The sequence below is a fragment of the Bufo gargarizans genome, chromosome 5 (genome assembly GCF_014858855.1).
Source record: "Bufo gargarizans isolate SCDJY-AF-19 chromosome 5, ASM1485885v1, whole genome shotgun sequence".
In the NCBI taxonomy this organism is placed as follows: Eukaryota; Metazoa; Chordata; class Amphibia; order Anura; family Bufonidae; genus Bufo; species Bufo gargarizans.
The window spans coordinates 155,897,987-155,919,041 of record NC_058084.1 but is presented as its reverse complement, the minus strand read 5'-3'; the positions used below and the strand labels follow the sequence as shown (position 1 = coordinate 155,919,041).

At 41.4% G+C, this 21,055-nt stretch overlaps 1 protein-coding gene across 1 annotated transcript in view; it reads right to left on the bottom strand.

The window, feature by feature from the left end:
* LOC122938205 (cadherin-19-like) overlaps positions 1–21,055 on the bottom strand; it is a 357,445-nt gene that overhangs the window by 23,155 nt on the left and 313,235 nt on the right. Inside the window, exon 10 of the mRNA XM_044293570.1 lies at positions 13,473–13,590. Coding sequence (XP_044149505.1) covers positions 13,473–13,590 — 118 coding nt within the window. The remainder of the gene's footprint in view (positions 1–13,472; positions 13,591–21,055) is intronic.

The following is a 21,055-nucleotide window of genomic DNA, read 5'->3' as shown; positions in this document are numbered from 1 at the left end:
GACTATGTTATATATCTCTTCCTTCGATTTAAAAGAAGAGATTAAGTCCCTCTAAGAAAAATATATTTTTTACTTTTTTATTTTTATGTTTTTTTGTTTTTTAATTGATGGAATGTGGATTAATATATTAAGTAATTGATAAAGCAGTGTTTTTCATAGAAAACAAATTTAAGTGCAAAAAAATGCACACAGAAATTGCATAGAAACCACATTGGTTTAGAATAGTCATTATATGAAGTTTTATGTAGAATAATTTGCTGATATTGAAATAAATGGTGAAGCTATATGTTTACAATAAGGAAATATGGAAATACTGCAACAATAAAGACTGCAGTGACAACTGAGTAGAAAACCATTCCATATACAGGTTTTACCAACAACCTAAATTGTGAACTAATCCAGTTCAGCTTTGCAACTACTCCAAAATGGTATAAAATAAGATAGTATTGCCACACCCAAAAATGTACGCCACTGAAGAAGGAGCTAGTGCCCCGAAACGTGCATGCAACTACTTGGGATATACCTTTAAACAGTCATGGGCGTAAATGTTGGCACCCATGACATTTTTCAAGAAAATTTTTCTCACAGAAAACTATTGCAGTAACACATGTTTTGCTATACACATGTTTATTCCCTTTGTGTATATTGGAACAAAACCAAAAAAGGGAGGAAAAAATGGTCTGGACAAAATTATTGGCACCCTATCAAAATTGTGGATAAATAAGATTGTTTCAAGCATGTGATGCTCCTTTAAACTCACCTGAGGCAAGTAACAGGTGTGGGCAAGATAAAAATCACACATTAAAGCAGATAAAAAGGAGAGAAGTTTACTTAGTCTTTGCATTGTGTGTCTGTGTGCGCCACAGTAAGCATGGACAACAGAAAGAGGAGAAGAGAACTGTCTGAAGACTTGAGAACCAAAATTGTGGAAAAATATCAACAATCTCAAGGTTCTAGATTTGCCTTTGTCCACAGTGCGCAAACATTATCAAGAAGTTTGCAACCCATGGCACTCTAGCTAATCTCCCTGGGCGTGGATGGAAGAAAAAAATTGATGAAAGGTGTCAATGCAGGATAGTCCGGATGGTGGAGAAGCAGCCCCAAACAAGTTCCAAAGATATTCAAGCTGTCCTGCAGGCTCAGGGAGCATCAGTGTCAGCACGAACTATCCATCATTTAAATAAAATGAAACGCTATTGCAGGAGACCCAGGAGGACCCCACTGCTGACACAGAGACATAAAAAAGCAAGACTACATTTTGTAAACATGAACTTGAGTAAGCCAAAATCCTTCTGGGAAAACATCTTGAGGACAGATGAGACCAAGAGATTTTTGGTAAAGCACATCATTCTACTGTTTACCAAAAACGGAATGAGGCCTTCAAAGAAAAGAACACAGTACATACAGTGAAATATGGTGGAGGTTCATTGATGTTTTGGGGTTGTTTTGCTGCCTCTGGCACTGGGTGCCTTGAGTGTGTGCAAGGCATCGTGAAATCTGAGGATTACAAACGGATTTTGGGTCGGAAGTGTCAGAAAGCTGGGTTTGCGTCCAAGATCTTGGATCTTGGGTCTTCAAGCAGGACGATGACCCCAAATATACATCAAAAAGCACCCAGAAATGGATGGCAACAAAGCGCTGGAGAGCTCTGAAGTGGCCAGCAATGAGTCTAGATCTAAATCCAATTGAACACATGTGGAGAGATCATTAAATTGCTGTTGGGAAAAGGTGCCCTTCCAATAAGAGAGACCTGGAGCAGTTTGCTAAGGAAGAGCGGTCCAAAATTTCGGGTGAGCGGTGTCAAAAGCTTATTGATGGTTATAGGAAGCGACTGATTTCAGTAATTTTTTCCAAAGGGTGGGCAACCAAATATTAAGTTAAGGGTGCCAATAATTTTGTCCATCCCATTTTTGGAGTTTGGTGTGACATTATGTCCAATTTGATTATATTTCCTCCCTTTTTTGGTTTTGTTCCAATACACACAAAGGGAATAAACATGTGTATAGCAAAACATGTGTTACTGCAATACTTTTCTGTGAGAAATACTTAATTTTCTTTAAAAATTTCAGGGGTGCCAACATTTAGGGCCATGACTCTATATATTTTTTCATATGGTTTGGACCTAAGATGTATACGGTATTGCTCACTGTGGAGTGAACCCGCTGCAGCTGAAAGAGGTAATGTGCTATACCAGGCATGGTCAACCTGAGGCTCTCCAGCTGTTGTCAAACTACAACTCCCACCATGCCTTGCTGTAGGCTGATAGGACATGCTGGGAGTTGTAGTTTTGCAACAGCTGGAGAGCCTCAGGTTGGCCAGCCCTGTGCTATACAATTCAATATACAAGCTTACAACCATAGAGAATCTCTATAAGGTCCCTTTCACATGAGCAAGTTTTCCGCGCGGGTGCGATGTGTGACGTGAACGCATAGCACCCGCACTGAATCCTGACCCATTTATTTCAATGGATCTGTGTAATTTATTTTTTCAGGCATCAGTTCTGTGTTGCGTTAAAAATGCAGCATGTTCTATATTCAGCGTTTCTCACGCAGCCCGGGCCCCATAGAAGTGAATGGGGCTTCAGTGAAAAACGCATTGCATGCAGAAGCAGGTGCAGATGCAATGCATTTTTCACTGATGGTTGCTAAGAGATGTTGTTTGTAAATCTTCAGTTTTTTATCACACGCGTGAAAAACACATCAAAACGCATTGCACCCACGCTGAAAAAACTGAACGCAATCACAGACAAAACTGACTTAACTTGATTGCAAAATGGTGCGAGTTTCCCTGAACGCATGCTGAACGCATCCGGACCTAATCTGTCACGCTCGTGTGAAAGCAGATAGGAAGGGTGGAATAGGAGCTCTGGATACATGAGGGAGGAAAGGAGACAGCAAGATATGGGGGGCAGGTGTCATGGAGGGAAACTGCTTAATGAGGCAGTAAAAAAACTAAATAACATGAAGCTGCTGGTCTACTACAGCATCCAGCAGCAGCTTGAAGAGCTCCCTGACCCCCACCCCCCTCATGTCCCACAGAAAAGAGACAGTCACAGTGCAGACTCGCTCACAGACTTTTTTGCATCTCTTCACACTTCTGCTCCTCTGGGGTCTCTCTCCTCCTCGGGCAGCACGTCCAGTGTAGAGGGGTTTTTTCTGTAGCTTGTAAGGTAACATGTCCTGCTCTTCTAGAGTTTCTGAAGCTCCACAGCACAGAATCTTGTAAGGGGGACAGAGGCAGCCGGACTCTGCATGCTGCTGAAAAAGGCTTTCTGTCTTGATGGAAGCATTTATAGCAGTGCTGTGGCCCCCCCCAGGAGCAGTGGGACCCCGCAACTTGCCCGGGTATGCCGTGTGCTGATGCCGGCCCTGATTGCAAGTGCTACTACTCACTTCTAATCACCTACTACAACCACTATTAAAGGGATTCTGTCACCTTGTTTTAGCTTATAGAGATGCGGACATGCACGGCTAGATCGCCGCTAGCATGTCCGCAATATCCCTGTCCCATAGGGCTGTGTGCTTTTATTGTGTTTAAAAAATGATTTTATAGATATGTAAATGACCCTGGTAAGGTTCCCAAGGGGCTGTACAAACCTTCTTGGTGTCCAGCCATGCCCCCCTGTAAAGGAGCCCAGCACCGCCTGCGTCCTCCGAATCTCCTTCTTGTCCCTGCCGCTCATCACTAGGGCCTATGTGCTGGGAGAGCACCCCCACACACCTCATATAGCAAGAGAAACAGCTTCATTAATATTCACTGTACTGAAGTGAAAATAAATTAGGCTTCCCAGCATCTCCGGGACTCTGACTGCAGTACTGTATACTAGATAGATAGATAGATAGATAGATAGATAGATAGATAGATAGATAGATATTTACTGTAGGATCCGTGCGCAGAAGCTATATAACACAGGATGGGATTGGGGAGGAAAAGGACAGGTGAAGGGTGGGTATAGGATGTTATAAGGATGGGAAGAGTAGGGGCATGGGGCATCTCTAACTAAGCAAAAGAGCCAAAATATGAGGGGATGAGAAAGAAAGGAAGTTTACTGACTCCTGGGAAATGTAGCTTACAAAGGTGAAACAGAAAGTGCATACAATTCTCCAAGGGAAAGAGAAGGGAAGAGGTTAAAAAAAGCTAAAAAACGAAAACAAATGAAACTGTACATGAAGGCTGCAGGAGACCTTCCAAGCCTAAAGCAAGGTATTTCAATATTTTTATTATTATTATTATTATTATTATTATTCTGCTGCATAACCCCTTTAAACTCTTTTAAACAATCAAATTTAATATTTTTCAATAAATTTGGTCTGCCCAAAAGACATCTTGTTTTTGATCAACTAAAATGTTAGACTTGATTTACTCATTGAACCAACGTCCTAATTTGCATATAAAAAAAAAAAAAAGTAAAAGAAAAGTTGCAATAAGTTGTGTCATGAACATTTGGAAGGTTGATATTTCTTTAAATGTAAAATCTTATATGTAGTTACTTTATATACAGATATGTTAAGTGAAGAACTGGTGTCTTATTCAATGAGTTCATCAGACATAAAACAGAATGGTGAGCAAGGAAGTCTTTTTTATTGCATCTATTAATTTTTATGTAAGGAAATCTAATATTTTCTTCAGGATTTTTACTTTTATGTAGTGAGCACATTTTTATTTCCTATAAGGAAGCTGTAATTGTCTCTTAAAATTAAAAGTACATAAGTCAATGGGTTCACATGAGACACATCAAACAGCATTAGTAGAGCTTAGATATTCTAGAATATTCACATACTGTACTTTTTTCTTCTTCTGGCATTAGCCATATGTATTTATTAGAGATGAGCGAATTGAATCCCACAAAGTGAAATTTGATCCGAATTTCAGGGTAAATTCAATTTGCCACAAAGCCGAATTTCCATGTGCTTTGTTTAAGCGAATCGATTTAACCTGAAATAGTATAAAAAAAACAACACAATTCATTCTTACCTCCTCCATTTGCTCACGATGGGCTGCCAGCAGGCATCTTGATGGAAGATCTCAGCTGAAATCCCGTGCGTGGTGACGTATGATGTCACCACGTCGGCCGGCGTGATGACCTAATCTCGCGCCGCGCAAGATTTTGCGCCAGATCTTCAAGCAAAATGGCGGCGGCTGGCCCATCGCGAGAAAATAGACGTGGTAAGTTTGATTTCATTTTTAAAAAATTTCATTTCACACTCAGTTTCCACGATCATGTATGAATGCGACATCTGATGTGTACAATGATTGGGGGGGGGGGGGCAATCGCAGCTCGCTGTCATTGCACCCACTACTTACAAAAAAATGCGCTGAAATGATGAAGTAATTAGTCATGAAGTGATTTTTGGGGGGAAAATTCGGCGAATCTGCCGAATCGAACCTTTGAAAAATGTGCTCATCTCTACTATTTATCTATCTATATATTTATTTAATATTATCTATCATCCATCTACAGGTGAAACTCCAAAAATTAGAATATCACGCAAAGTTCATTTATTTCAGTAATGCAACTTAAAAGGTGAAACTAATAAATGCGATAGACTCATTACATGCAAAGCGAGATATGATTTGGATGATTTTGGCTTATAGCTTATGAAACCCCAAAGTCACAATTTTGAGGTACTCTTTGCTCAGGGGGTATGGATTAATTAGCTGACTAGAGTGTGACACTTTGAGCCTAGAATATTGAAACTTTTCACAAAATTCTAATTTTAAGCTGCATTAATGCAATTAATTTTAATTTGCATTACTGAAATAAATGGACTTTTGCACGATATTCAAATTTTTTGAGTTTCACCTGTATTATCTATCTTCTATCTATCTATCTATCTATCTCCTATCTATCTATTATCTATCTTCTATCTATCTATCTATCTATCTATCTATCTCCTATCTATCTCCTATCTATCTATTATCTATCTCCTATCTATCTATTATCTATCTTCTATCTATCTATCTAGCTCCTTTCTAGCTATCTATCTCATATCTATGTCTACCTATTTCTATAAGAAAATAAAAAAAATAGATTTCTGCTGATCCGTGAACCTCAAAGAGGTATCAGTAAATATTTATATATATATATATATATATATATATATACACATACACCAGAGAAGAGCAAATTCATTCTATCAATTCATCATTTATACCAAACTTTGCTCAAAACTTCGGATTAATGCTGTACGGAGATCCATCTCTGTACAGCATTAAAATGTATGGCTTCCGAAAAAGCAAACTCAGTTATGCCCAAGGTCTTGCGAGGTGAATAACTTCATTAGTTGATTTTTAAACTAAAAAAACATTTTAACCGCTTGCCGCACACCTAACGCCGAAAGGCGTCATTGCTGCGGCGCTCTCAGGCTACACTAATGCCGATTGGCGTCATCTCGCGTGAGCCGAGATTTCCTGTGAACGCGCGCACACAGGAGCGCGCGTTCACAGGATCGCGTAGTTCACAAGTTCATCTGCAGCCTGCCGGCCGCGATTATTGGCTGGCAGGCTGTGGATTTTTGAATCGACCAATGAAATGGTTATGTCAGACGCTATTTTGAAAATAGCGTTTGATATAACTGCTGCCTGGTCCTCTGGTGGTCCCTTTTGTTTGGATCGACCACCAGAGGACACAGGCAGCTCTGTAAGTAGCACCAAATCACCACACTACACATTAGATATTACCCTGTCATTTATTAACCCCTTATTTAGCACCTGATCACCCATATTAGACTCCCTGATCACCTTGATCACCCCCTTATCCACCCCCTGTCATTGATCACCCCCCCCCCCCCCGTAAGGGTCCCTCATCCCTACCAGGCAGTTAGCTACTTGCTAGGTAGTTTAGCGCCCAGCCCACCGCACCGCAGTCACTGATTAGTCGCTGATTAGCATCATCGCTGTCAGCACTAGTACTATATAGTATCTGTAAGTGATCAATACTGATCGCAATCAGATCTATATCAGTACATTAGGGTCACCTTAGGTTCTACAAAAAACGCAGTGTTCGCCCGATCAGGCCTGATCTTGTGCGCACACTTGCGTTCAGTCCGCCCCACCGCAGTGTCAGAATATTTTTTTTCTGATCACTGCAAAAACACTGTAAAATCGCTGCTCCGCTATAAAAGATCACTTTTGAGCTTTTTGAATCTTTATTAGCGATCGCAGCTTTACTTCGCAAGCACTCCCTTTTACTAGGTTGGTTTGCTCTTTTTCCCGGATAGTCTCAGAGGAATACCCCCTAAATTTAGTGAACCCAAAATGTCAAACAAGGGGTATTCCACTGAAGAGGCCCACAGGATTCTGGCCGTGATGGATGAAAGCGATGGGGACTCCTCATCCGCTGAATCCAGTGGTTCAGAATATGAACCTGTAGACAGCAGTGGCACTCTAACCGCTAGCGAAGATGACGAGGTAGAGGTCCCTGCAACGGTCAGTCGTACCCGATCCCATGTCAGAGTTCTGCATACCCCGCATGATGATCCTCATTTGCAGCAGAGTGGTGCTAGCGCTGATCTTGTTTATGGTGCGGCATACACCAGCAGCGCAGCACACCCTGGACCTTCTACCAGCACTGCCGTATTCCCTGGTGAAGTGGCGAGCACCAGAAAGGCAGTTCCAGCTGGTACGGTGGCACGTGCAATAACTCCCCTGTCGCAGGCACCGCGTTCACAGGCCCGTAGAACCCTTTGTCTCCCAGAGGTGCTGGCAAATCCTAATTGGCAATCCCCTGATTCCGCCGCACCCGTATTGCCCCCTTTCACCGCCCAGTCTGGAGTTCGCGTGGAGACGGCTCATTTGGGATCGGCCCTTCAGTTTTTTGAGCTGTTCTTCACCGCGGATCTCTATGACCTAGTTGTGGCAGAAACCAACCGCTACGCCACACAGTTTATTACCGCCAATCCGGGAAGCTTCTATGCCCAGCCTTTCCGGTGGAAACCAGTCACAGTTTCTGAGTTAAAAAAAATTTTTGGCCTTCTCCTCAGCATGGGTCTAACTAAAAAAAATGTATTGCAGTCATATTGGTCTAAAGACCCAATACATTACATGCCCATGTTCTCTGCTGCAATCGCTAGGGCGCGTTTTGAGGCCATCATGTGCTTTATGCATTTCGCTGACAATAGCACCTGTCATCCAAGAGGCCACCCTGCTTATGACCGGCTCCATAAAATCCGGCCCCTCATACACCATTTGTCATCCAGATTTGCAGATGCGTATACCCCTAATCAAAACATCTGCATAGACGAGTCCCTAGTACATTTTACCGGGCGCCTTTGCATAAAACAGTACATCCCCAGCAAGCGCACTCGGTATAGGGTCAAACTGTATAAGCTCTGTGAAAGGGCCACAGGCTATACATATCGTTTTAGGGTCTATGAGGGAAAAGACTCAAAACTGGAGCCGGTCGGATGTCCTGACTACCTGGGAAGCAGTGGCAAGATTGTCTGGGACTTGGTGTCACCCTTACTCCACAAGGGGTACCACTTATACGTGGACAATTTTTACTCAAGCGTGGCCCTCTTTCGGCACTTACATCTAGTCGGAATTCAATGCTGTGGCACCGCGCGACCTAGTCGCCGGGGCTTCTCCCAACGGCTCGTTAGTACCCGACTTGCACGGGGGGAGAGGGCTGCCTTGTGTGACCAAGAACTGCTCGCGGTGAAGTGGAGGGACAAGAGGGACATTTACCTTCTGTCCACCATTCACGCAGACACGACTGTACAAATTAAAGGGCAACTGGAGTCATTGTGAAACCCCTCTCTGTCCACGACTATAACCTTCACATGGGAGGGGTGGACTTCAATGACCAGATGTTTACTCCCTATTTAGTTTCCCGACGCACCAGACGCTGGTATAAGAAGGTGTCTGTTTATTTGATCCAATTGGCGATGTATAATAGTTTTGTTCTCTACAGTAAGGCTGGGAGAACAGGATCCTTCCTAAAATTCCAGGAAGAGATCATTTTGGAAATCCTGTATCCAGGAGGGTCCGTGCCCCAAGGCCCTGATGTAGTGAGCCGGCTACATGGCAGACACTTCCCGTCTGTCTATCCTGGTACCCCAACTCAACGTTCCCCAAGAAAAAGATGTTGTGTCTGTAGCAGGGGTGGAATTAGGCATGACACCATCTTTTTTTGTCCTGACTGTCCTGACCAGCCTGCCCTATGCATAGGGGAGTGTTTCTGCAAGTTCCACACTCTTTTAGCGTAATGATTGCGTACACAGGACAGGCACACAGGGGCCTTAGGGCCCATTCACACAGAGCTGCCACAAACCTCTCCTTTCACCTGGGACAAAGTGCATAATGTACTTCGCCACATCTCTGGGCGATTTGCGCTTTGCACATTGTCCCATGGGGAAGGAGAGGTTTGTCTTATAAAGGTAAAAAAACAAATCACCGGTAAGCAAAAAAGTTATTGTTCAGTTTCAAAAGTTTATAAAAGTTAATGTTCTCTAAAGTTAATGTTAATAAATTTATTTAGTTGCGGCCTGTTTTTTTTTTTTACCTTATAGGTGGACCAAGCGATCAAGCAGCTGCAGCACTGATGTGCATTCTGACAGAAGCATTGCGCTGCTGTCAGATTACACAAAAGTCGGTGTATGCGGCACTGCAAGACGAGATTTCTCCTCTGCAGTAAAAGATACGTTTGCCGAGGCATATGAGCTGAGGAGGTGGCGGTGTTCATATGCTTTGGCAAACACTTTGTATATATATATAAAAAAAAAAAAAAATCCCGGCAATGATTTATTTATCCACATCGATTGATGTGAATGGAGAAATGGAGAAATCTGGTTTGCCAGGGCATACGAGCTAAGTGGGTATGGATGTTGGGTGGAGCTCCTATGTCCTGGCAGACGCCTTTCCCCTCCTTTTTTTTTTGGGCAGAGATTTTTATATCCACATTGATCGATGCAAATGAAGAAATCTGTGCCGTTCATTTTTTTCTTTCAGCACAGAGGCTGAACGGAAAAAAAAATCTCATTACCTGTATGCTCAATATAAGGAGAATAGCAGAAACTCCTAATGCTGGCCATACATGTAATGATTGTGGAGACTCTCAAATGCCAGGGCAGTACAAACACCCCACAAATGACCCCATTTTGGAAAGAAGACACCCCAAGGTATTCGCTGAGGGGCATATTGAGTCCATGAAAGTTATAAATTTTTGTCCCAAGTTAGCGGAAATTGAGACTTTGTGGGGAAAAAAATAAATAAAAATTTCCGCTAACTTATGCCACCTTGGGGTGTCTTATTTTCAAAATGGGGTCACATGTGGGGTATTTATACTGCCCTGGCTTTTTAGGGGCCCTAAAGCGTGAGAAGAAGTCTGGGATCCAAATGTCTAAAAATGCCCTCCTAAAAGGAATTTGGGCACCTTTGCGCATCTAGGCTGCAAAAAAGTGTCACACATGTTGTATCGCAGTACTCAGGAGAAGGTGGGCAATGTGTTTTGGGGTGTCATTTTACATATTCCCATGCTGGGTGAGATAAATATCTTGGTCAAATGCCAACTTTGTATAAAAAATGGGAAATGTTGTCTTTTGCCAAGATATTTCTCTCACCCAGCATGGGTATATGTAAAATGACACCCCAAAACACATTGCCCAACTTCTCCTGAGTACGGCGATACCAGATGTGTGACACTTTTTTGCAGCCTAGGTGGGCAAAGGGGCACACATTCCAAAGAGCACCTTTCGGATTTCACCGCTCATTTTTTACAGATTTTGTCTGCAAACTACTTCTCACGCATATGGGCCCCTAAGATGCCAGGGCAGTATAACTAGCTCACAAGTGACCCCATTTCTGAAAGAAGACACCCAAAGGTATTCCGTGAGGGGCATGGCGAGTTCCTAGATTTTTTTATTTTTTGTCACAAGTTAGCGGAAAATGCTGATTTTTTTTTATTTATTTTTTTTCCTTACAAAGTCTCATATTCCACTAACTTGCGACAAAAAAAAAAGTTCTAGGAACTCGCCATGCCCCTCACGGAGTACCTTGGGGTGTCTTCTTGTGGGGTAGTTATACTGACCTGGCATTTTAGGTGCCCATATGCGTGAGAAGTAGTTTGCAATCAAAATCTGTGAAAAATGGCCTGTGAAATCAGAAAGGTGCTCTTTGGAATGTGTGCCCCTTTGCCCACCTTGGCTGCAAAAAAGTGTCACACATGTGGTATCGCCGTACTCAGGAGAAGTTGGGGAATGTGTTTTGGGGTGTCATTTTACATATAACCATGCTGGGTGAGAGAAATATCTTGGCAAAAGACAACTTTTCCAATTTTTTTATACAAAGTTGGCATTTGACCAAAATATTTCTCTCACCCAGCATGGGTATATGTAAAATGACACCCCAAAACACATTGCCCAACTTCTCATGAGTACGGCGATACCAGATGTGTGACACTTTTTTGCAGCCTACGTGGGCAAAGGAGCACACATTCCGAAGAGCACCTTTCGGATTTCACCGGTCATTTTTTACAGATTTTGATTGCAAACTACTTCTCACGCATATGGGCCCCTAAAATGCCAGGGCAGTATAACTACCCCACAAGTGACCCCCTTTTGGAAAGAAGACACACCAAGGTATTCCGTGAGGGGCATGGCGAGTTCCTAGAATTTTTTTATTTTTTGTCACAAGTTAGCGGAAAATGATGATTTTATTTTATTTTTTTCCTTACAAAGTCTCATATTCCACTAACTTGTGACAAAAAATAAAAACTTCCATGAACTCACTATGCCCATTATGAAATACCTTGGGGTGTCTTCTTTCCAAAATGGGGTCACTTGTGGGGTAGTTATACTGCCCTGGCATTTTAGGGGCCCATATGCGTGAGAAGTAGTTTGCAATCAAAATGTGTAAAAAATGGCCTGTGAAATCCGAAAGGTGCTCTTTGGAATGTGTGCCCCTATGCCCACCTTGGCTGCAAAAAAGTGTCACACATGTGATATCGTCGTACTCAGGAGAAGTTGGGGAATGTGTTTTGGGGTGTCATTTTACATATATCCATGCTGGGTGAGATAAATATCTTGGTCAAATGCCAACTTTGAATAAAAAAATGGGAAATGTTGTCTTTTGCCAAGATATTTCTCTCACCCAGCATGGGTATATGTAAAATGACACTCCAAAAGACATTCCCCAACTTCTCCTGAGTACGACGATACCACATGTGTGACACTTTTTTTGCATCCTAGGTGGGCAAAGGGGCACACATTCCAAAGAGCACCTTTCGGATTTCACCGGTCATTTTTTACAGATTTTGATTTCAAACTTCTTCTCACGCATCTGGGCCCCTAAAATGCCAGGGCGGTAAAACTACCCCACAAGTGACCCCATTTTGGAAAGAAAACACCCCAAGGTATTTTGTGATGGGCATAGTGAGTTTATGGAAGTTTTTATTTTTTGTCACAAGTTAGTGGAATATGAGACTTTGTAAGAAAAAATTAAAATAAAAATAAAAAAATCATCATTTTCCGCTAACTTGTGACAATAAATAAAAAGTTCTATGAACTCACTATGCCCATCAGTGAATACCTTAGGGTGTCTACTTTCCGAAATGGGGTCATTTGTTGGGTGTTTGTACTGTCTGGGCATTGTAGAACCTCAGGAATCATGACAGGTGCTCAAAAAGTCAGAGCTGCTTCAAAAAGCGGAAATTCACAATTTTGTACCATATTTTGTAAACGCTATAACTTTTACCCAAACCATTTTTTTTTTACCCAAACATTTTTTTTTTATCAAAGACATGTAGAACAATAAATTTAGCGAAAAATTTATATATGGATGTTGTTTTTTTGCAAAATTTTACAACTGAATTTTGATTAATAACAAAAAATGTAAGCAGCAATGAAATACCACCAAATGAAAGCTCTATTAGTGAGAAGAAAAGGAGGTAAAATTCATTTGGGTGGTAAGTTGCATGACCGAGCAATAAACCGCTAAAGTTGTGGAGTGACGATTTATAAAAAATGGCCTGGTTATTAGGGGGGTATAAACATGTGGTCCTTAAGTGGTTAAAACTTGGATCCGAACTTTTGTTTCTCTATTATTCTTGCTACACATTTATAAATAAAATATACAACTGGGTTTTCCCAGTAAGGGGTGTGTCCCTGAATAGTCTAATATTGGCAACACTTTGTAGTGACACACCCCCAACTGGTAACACCCAGGTGGACCTTTATTCATAAAGTTCTAGCTGTAATAATAGAAAAATGGCACAACATCAGAAGTCATAAAAATAACTGATCCGTAATTGTCGTTTCATGGGGAATCCAAATATTCATTCATTCAAACATGTCCGAAGAGGTGACAAATCCTCTTTAAGTCAATAGCAATTCAGTCAACTGTTCGCAGACCTCCAATCACATGAAATGATGTATATGCAGTGAACCTTTTAAACTGAGAGAATTAGTGTGCTCATCTCCATAATGCAGACTGGAAAAACAACAGTTACATACAAAGTAGTAGGTGAAGAAAATTACCTTCATTGTCTGTAATAGTAAAATTTGCAATGGTTGATTCCTCAAGGTGTTGAGTAAAAGAGAATACATGGCTGAGCTTAGGTTCATCCTTATCTATTGCAGTTATGGTGTGTACAGGCTAAGGAAAAATAATATGTTAGTACCATTTCCACTGAATGGAATAAACTGAACACAATATATATAATTAGAGAGGTGCCAAAACACTTAACACATTCAAAGAAGTAATTAAAATGAGCTAATCGAAAATATGGATTTACCTGGTAAAGTAGTATGAATGCTGCAATTATACATTACTTTTGGACAATGTGAAATGTAAAAAAATAATAATAATAATTTGCAATCCGTGAATAAAATGTATTGAATCATTGGATTGACAGATACAGTACTGTGTTTGCAAACTAATGCATGAAAATCACTTGAGTGCTTCAGCAAATTGATTGGGAGCCTTAACAATTTTCTCTTCAATTAAAAAACACGCATAATGGAAAATTCAATGGGTACTTGTTATACCCAAAGAACACAAATATAGTTTGTTACCTTATTTATATAGCTTTGCCATGTTTTTTGTATTTTTTATGTGAATTAAAATAAAATATTATTTACCTGATAACATTTTAAATATTAAAAATGCTTTATAGGCAACTGAGCAGATTTATTAAAGTGGTCTAAAATGTAGTTTATAACTAGATGAGGTGGGCAGAAGTTTTGCATCTTCCTAGACTTGTTTTGCACTTCTCTCTTCCTTACATTACATCTTGCCTAGCTTAATTCACACCAATCTTTTGCAATGAAATAATAGTGCTTGCTATTATTAAATCTGAAATGAAGCTCAAAAAGCATCTAAAACATAGTTTGATAGGGCTTTACCTTGATATAAATGATAAAAATGTGCTGTTAGTAATTCTCCAAAATACTGCCGACAAAATGTAATAACTTCTACTAGTGTACTGTTACCACTAAGGCCATGGCAATTACTTCATTTGCCCGACATTTGTTTTAGGCTACTTTCACACTGGCGTTTTGGTTTCCATTTGTGAGATCCGTTCAGGGCTCTCACAAGCGGTCCAAAACGGATCAGTTTTGCCATTAATGCATTCTGAATGGATAAGGGTCCGTTCAGAATCCGTTCCGTCCCCATTCTGCTTTGGAGGTGGACACTAAGACACTGCTTGCAGCGTTTTGGTGTCCGTCTGACGAAACTGGTGGTCGTGATTGAAGGTCACGCAGTATATTCAATCAAAATGGCCGCGACGGCATCATCGCGTGCAAATGGATAAGGTAAGTATGTATGTATTATTATTTTTTAACCAGATTAACCCCTTAATTTTAATCTCAGATGCCGCGATCAGCAATGTACTGTACGTGGCATCTGAGGGGTTCAATGATGGGTGGAGGCATGATATCCTTTCCCTGTCATTGCGCCCACTACATACAAAGGAATGCACTTTGTATTGGGTTAAATTATCAAATATTGAGTGCCTATGTGAAAGCTGAATCAAATTTTTCCTAACTTCGCTCATCACTAATTGATACAATTCTTTGGCAACTTCTGGGAGGACAACATGTTTAAATGCTGGACTTCTGACGCACATGTACTCAAAGGTCTGCATGGGATTAAACCATATGGCTAACGGCACACCAACACTAATACAATAAAACTAAGCAAAACAACATAGCAGTGGGCCACAGCAACCATCAATTGGTGCCCCCAAACAGCAGAGAAGACACATTATAGACAGATAAATAGAGCCCAAAGAGAAAGAAGGTTTGATACTATGGGGGAGATTTATCAAGACTGGCTTCTCTTAGGCCAGTATTGATCTTCCTGAAATTAAGTAAGATAAATAAATTAGGCACATCTCTGGCAGTCTGTGCATCATATATATGACACAATCTGATTAATGTAGGCACTATTTTTCAGCATATAGTGATGTTAAGAGCAAAGGGTATTTCCCTGCTGCCTCTTCCTCACCTGTGTACTAAAATGGTTTGGGGAAGTTGATATGCAATTGATTGCTTAGGCCCCTTTCACAAGGGTGAGATTTCCGCGCGGGTGCAATGCGAGGGGTGAACGCATTGCACCCGCACTGAATCCTGACCCATTCATTTCAATGGGTCTGTGTACATGAGCGTTGTTTTTCACGCATCAGTTCTGCGTTGCGTGAAAATCGCAGCATGTTCTATATTCTGCGTTTTTCACTCAGCCCTGGCCCCATAGAAGTGAATGAGGCTGCGTGAAAAACGCATCAAAACGCATTGCACCCGCGCAAAAAAAACTGAGCAACTGAACGCAATCGCAGACAAAACTGACTGAACTTGCTTGCAAAATGGTGCGAGTTTCACTTAACGCACCCTGAACGCATCCTGAGCCAATCCGTCATGCCCGTGTGAACCCAGCCTTAGTCTTGAAAAGGTCTTTTGCTTCTCTGGTTGCTGGAGATAACACATGCTCTATGAATTTGTTTCCAGATTTACAGTATCTTGTTATAATATGATGTGTTGTGCCAGTTTATACAGGGACCTGTGGTTCCCCGACCTTTCATTGCTGGCAGTATCGAAGTTAGTTGTTTATTATTTGCCTGTGATTCTTGTATTGTCTGTTTGGTTTTGTTCTGTTGGTTTTGGTTTGTCTTGGCTCTCTTGCTGGGTTGTATTTCAAACCAGGGTCAGTTCAGTGCATCTTTTTTTTTTTTCTTCTTTTCACTGTCCTTCATCCTTTGTCAACCTGTATATCATATAATGTTCCATCAACAAAATTTCTGGACTTACACCCTCTTCACACCCATGGACATCATCATTCATTCTTGTCACCTCTCAGTGAGTCTATTTCAGTACATGTTTGACTGACAGTGTTGATACATGCTTCATATATGCTGACTCTGACCACTTGGTTGTTGTGTGGTTTAGTAGTACTGGGGGTATCGGAGTACCAAGAGATACTATTAGCACTTGGGAAAGGTGACTGCTGTAAGTAAAGTCCAGATCTGTGGTCTTGTGACAACTAGCATTGTTACAGATGTGTAACGATCAAACAGAATGTGATATGTGTTTTTTTGGAAGCTACAAACAGTTACTGCATCTGTATGCTTGTGCGTCTTCTGGTTATAGTACTGAAATATTTATTGGGGTTCTGTTTTCTGCTCACTTTTGATTTGTTTTGAAACTATTCTATCGATCACAAAACTGTTTAGTGTGTGCTTCTTAAAAAGACTGAGACATTAGCACAGTTATAAGAGGTGAACAATTGCTCTAAGGCTTTTTTCACATATTCATTTCCGTATACGTTTAGCGTATGAGCCAGGAAAACACCCATCGCATAGGCTGAATGTATTCATTGGGCCACAAGCACCCAGTGCATACCTACACAGTGTCCTTTTGGCATACACTGTTCCAGTATGCATCCTTTTTTATTTGCTGTAAAGTGGGCTGCACTGTTCCATAAGGAAGGATACAGTTAAAACGTGTACTGTACAGAAGTTAAATAATATTGTGGCACTCAGTTATCCGTAGTTTTAAAGTGAACATTTTTTTCAGAACATTTTGTATTGTATGCAGCATGGTATTTTATTTTTTACAATGCGAGACAAAGGACAACATATGTCAGTCTATGCAATTACATCTCTGTATAGCTTATTTGTTGATTTAGGCTTTTCAACATTATAAAACGGCATGTTTATCTGCAGGTTTAAATAAAAGAAACCAAACACCACAGATTTCCAATGTGGCCTCAAATATTTGGACTGCACTGCATATATAATTTGCATATTCATATTCTCAAGTGTCATAATCAAAATGTTTGAAAATGAAAAAAAAAATAGAAAACATTGACTATACTATTTTCACATAAAAGCTATTTATTTTGTACACGGCAGCTTCATTTAAATGCTGATTGAATATTCTATGCTTTTGACAATCACAGTCAGCTTGATAGACACAATACAGTGTCTACTAAATCTAGCATTAGAAGTATAAAAATTGTTTGCCCTCAAGCAAAATTTAATAATTTTGCTCATTTTACAAAATGACAAACTGTGTGAACTGTTTGAATATACATCCATATTGAAGTCGAATTTTGATAAAAAAAAGTAGTGGATCTGCTAAGTCAGTTTTGCATATTACCAATATTACTAATTGCTCCCGTTTACTTTCCCTAGAAGTTATAGAGCTGGGCCATAAGATAGGGGATTTACTGTAGATAAGATGGTTCATAGGGTACAGCAACATGATCAGGTTTCCTGATGCAATTTTGGAAACCAAAACCAGGAGTGGATTCAAAAAGAGAAGTTGTATATGTCCTTAATACTTTCTCTCCTGTTATGATCCCCCCCTGATTTTGGCTTTCAAAACTGCTTCTAGAAACCTAACCATGTAGGTAAACAATGCCTGCGGAACCGGATTATAAATGCCACACAACACTAGGCACCTTTAAAGAAGGTGAGATGCACCAAAGTGTCATGTCAGAACATTCAAAATCGTTTACATCAGGGTGGTCTGCATGCTGGAAGACCTGCAAGGACACCTGACCACACCACCAGGCACAGATGTCATTGTTTTGCATGGGCCAGGGAGCATCTACGCTGGACGAGGGACCAGGAAGCCTCAGTGCTGTTCAGTGATGAAACACGCTGATCAGAAATGATGGCCGCCAACCATGCTGGAGACATCAGCCACTGTAGTCACCAAACGAGCCTGGTAGTGGTGTTACAGTGTGGGCAGGTGTGTCTAGCCAATATAGAACTGCCCTACACTTTAATGGTACAGTGATAAGCCCATACTACCTAAATAACATCATTAATCCAGTCATTGTGCCTCTGCATGAACAACACAGGCCTAATTTTATCTTCATGGACGACAACGCGCCAGGTCATTGAGGTCGATTCTTTTGGGAACGGCTGCTGGAGACTGGGGTACGTCAAATGGCGTGGCCTGCACTTTCTCCAGACCTGAATCCCATCAGCTGGGTCGCCATGTAGAGGCTTGTAACTCTGTAGCCCAGAACCTCAATGACCTGAGGGTCACCCTTCAAGAAGAGTGGGATGCCATACCTCAGCAGACAATAAGGCTACTTTCACACTCGTGTTTAGTGCGGATCCGTCATGGATCTGCACAGACGTATCTGTTCAGATAATACAACCGTCTGCATCTGTTCAGAACAGATCAGTTTGTATTATCTTTGACATAGCCAAGATGGATCCGTCTTGAACACCATTGAAAGTCAATGGAGGACGGATCCGTTTTCTATTGTGTCATACAAAACGGATCCGTCCTCATTAACTTACATTGTGTGTCAGAACGGATCCTTTTGGCTCAGTTTCATCAGACGGACACCAAAACGCTGCAAAACTGAGGCAAACTGATGCATTCTGAACAGATCCTTTTCCATTCAGAATGCATTAGGACCAAACTGATCCGTTTTGGACCGCTTATGAGATCCCTGAACGGATCTTACATACGGAAATCCAAAACGCCAGTGTGAACGTAGCCTAAGTCGACTTGTGAACAGCATGAGACATCGTTGTCAAGCTGTAAATGATGCTCAAAGTCACATGACAAGTTTTTGAGAGACTGACATATTTTGTGGGGGTATACCCACCACTGTTGTTGGCTTTTGTTTCAATAAATTGCTTGAGGTGAGAAAATCACTATTGCATTCTCCTACGTAAATGTACTACTTTCATGATATAATATCACTGTAGCATTAACTTTTTATGTTTTCCATAAATTTCACCCGAAAGCCAAATACCCCCTAACTTTTTGTGAGTAGTGTATGATGTTTTGATCATTCAATATTACACTTTTTAGGGCAAAGTGAACAAAAAATTGCAAATTTTTATTGTGAATATCGCCACTTCAAGAATTTGCGAATATTAGTTCTATATATTCGTAATTGCGAATATTCTAGATTTTTTTTTCCATCAGTAACCTCCCTTCCTGCTTGTGGGCCAATTAGAATGCTGCAATATCTTTGTCAAAGCTTAGCAACATCCCTAGCAACCAATAGGAAAGTTGCCTACCCCTTACTATATAGGAAACTCCCCAGCAGCCATTTTCTGCAGCTTTTTGCAGTTCTGAGAGAGAGAGCAGTGACATTGCTGTGCTCTGTGCTTTCATCTGGATCCTATTCCTTATCCAATTACATTAGATAGTTAGTTACCTCATATATATAATACAGATAGTTAGTGGGAGATAGTCAGTGTAGGTTAGATAGTGATATAGTGTAGCTGATAGGTTCCAGTGCAAGGTGTTAGGTAGTGTGATAGGAATTACTGTTTCTCTGCTGTCTATAAATACATGCTACAGACATAGTGCTGTGATGTCACAACAATACTTAGTGCATCAATCAGTAATATCTACTCAGACCTGATAACATGTGAAGCTGCATGTATTGCGCCCAAAAATATGTGCATCATTTGTGCCGATTTGCACAGTCGCAAAAATAATGACTAAAGATTACAAATTCTAGAATTCGCAAATTTATTGCGTATATTATGCGAAAAATTAGCGAAATATCACAAAAACTAATATTGCCTATGCGGCTCATCACTAGCGAAATGGGTGGCCTTTCTACACGGGTGACAGGAGAGGAGGAGCAGAAGCAGCCAGAGGAGCAAGAAGGAGATTAGGAAGAGGAGGCAGAGGACCCATACACACCGTGGCAGTTTGCAGTGGAGATGGAGCAACTTGAGTCTAGAGTCGCTGATGAGCAGCTTTCTTCACCCGCCTACTGAAGAAACTTCTCACCAGCAGGAGCAGCAGCAGTAGCTAGTTATGGAACAGAACCTGAACCAGCAGGTGGTGGCATACTTGGACAACACCCTGACACCCCACATTCAAGATTTGCTTGACTACAGGGAAAAGCTGTCCGGCCAGTAGTGTGGCATCAGAGCGAGTGTTTATTGCGGCCGGGTCCATAGTTTCCCCAATGAGAACTTGCCTGCCCACCTAAAATGTGGAGAGACTGACCTTTGTCAGATGAATCAGGAATGGATCAGCCAGTATTTTCATCCACCAATGCCTGATGCATCAGAATAGATCATCTATGCTGCTTCACCCAAACCTTGACAAAAGAGACTGGTTTCTTCTGGCTACCTGCCTCAGCTACTAATCTGATGCTGCAAACCACCTGATGCCACACATCTGATGCAAAGTGCTCCTTCTTACACCCACCATCGTCAGCGGGTACTGTTACTGCCAACCACCTCCCCACTCTGTCACGGGGTATCTCTGTGGTCTCCTGATGCTGCTTCCACCTCACCCAGGTCTCCTCATGCTGCTGTTGCCGCCTCCACACTATGTCACTCTGTGGTCTCCTCATGCTGCTGCCAAGTCATAACTCTGTCTATGGGCCACTCTGTGGTCTCCTCATGCTGCTGCCACTTTCACACTATGTCACCTTGCCACTCTGTGGTCTCCTCATGCTGATGTCAACTCACAACTCTGTCTCTGGACCAGTCTGTGGTCTCTTAATGCTGCTGCTGCCACATTCATACTCTATCATTGTGCCACTCTCTGGTCTACTCATGCTGCTGCCATCTCCACACTATGTCACCTTGCCACTCTGTGATCTCCTCAAGTTGCTGCTA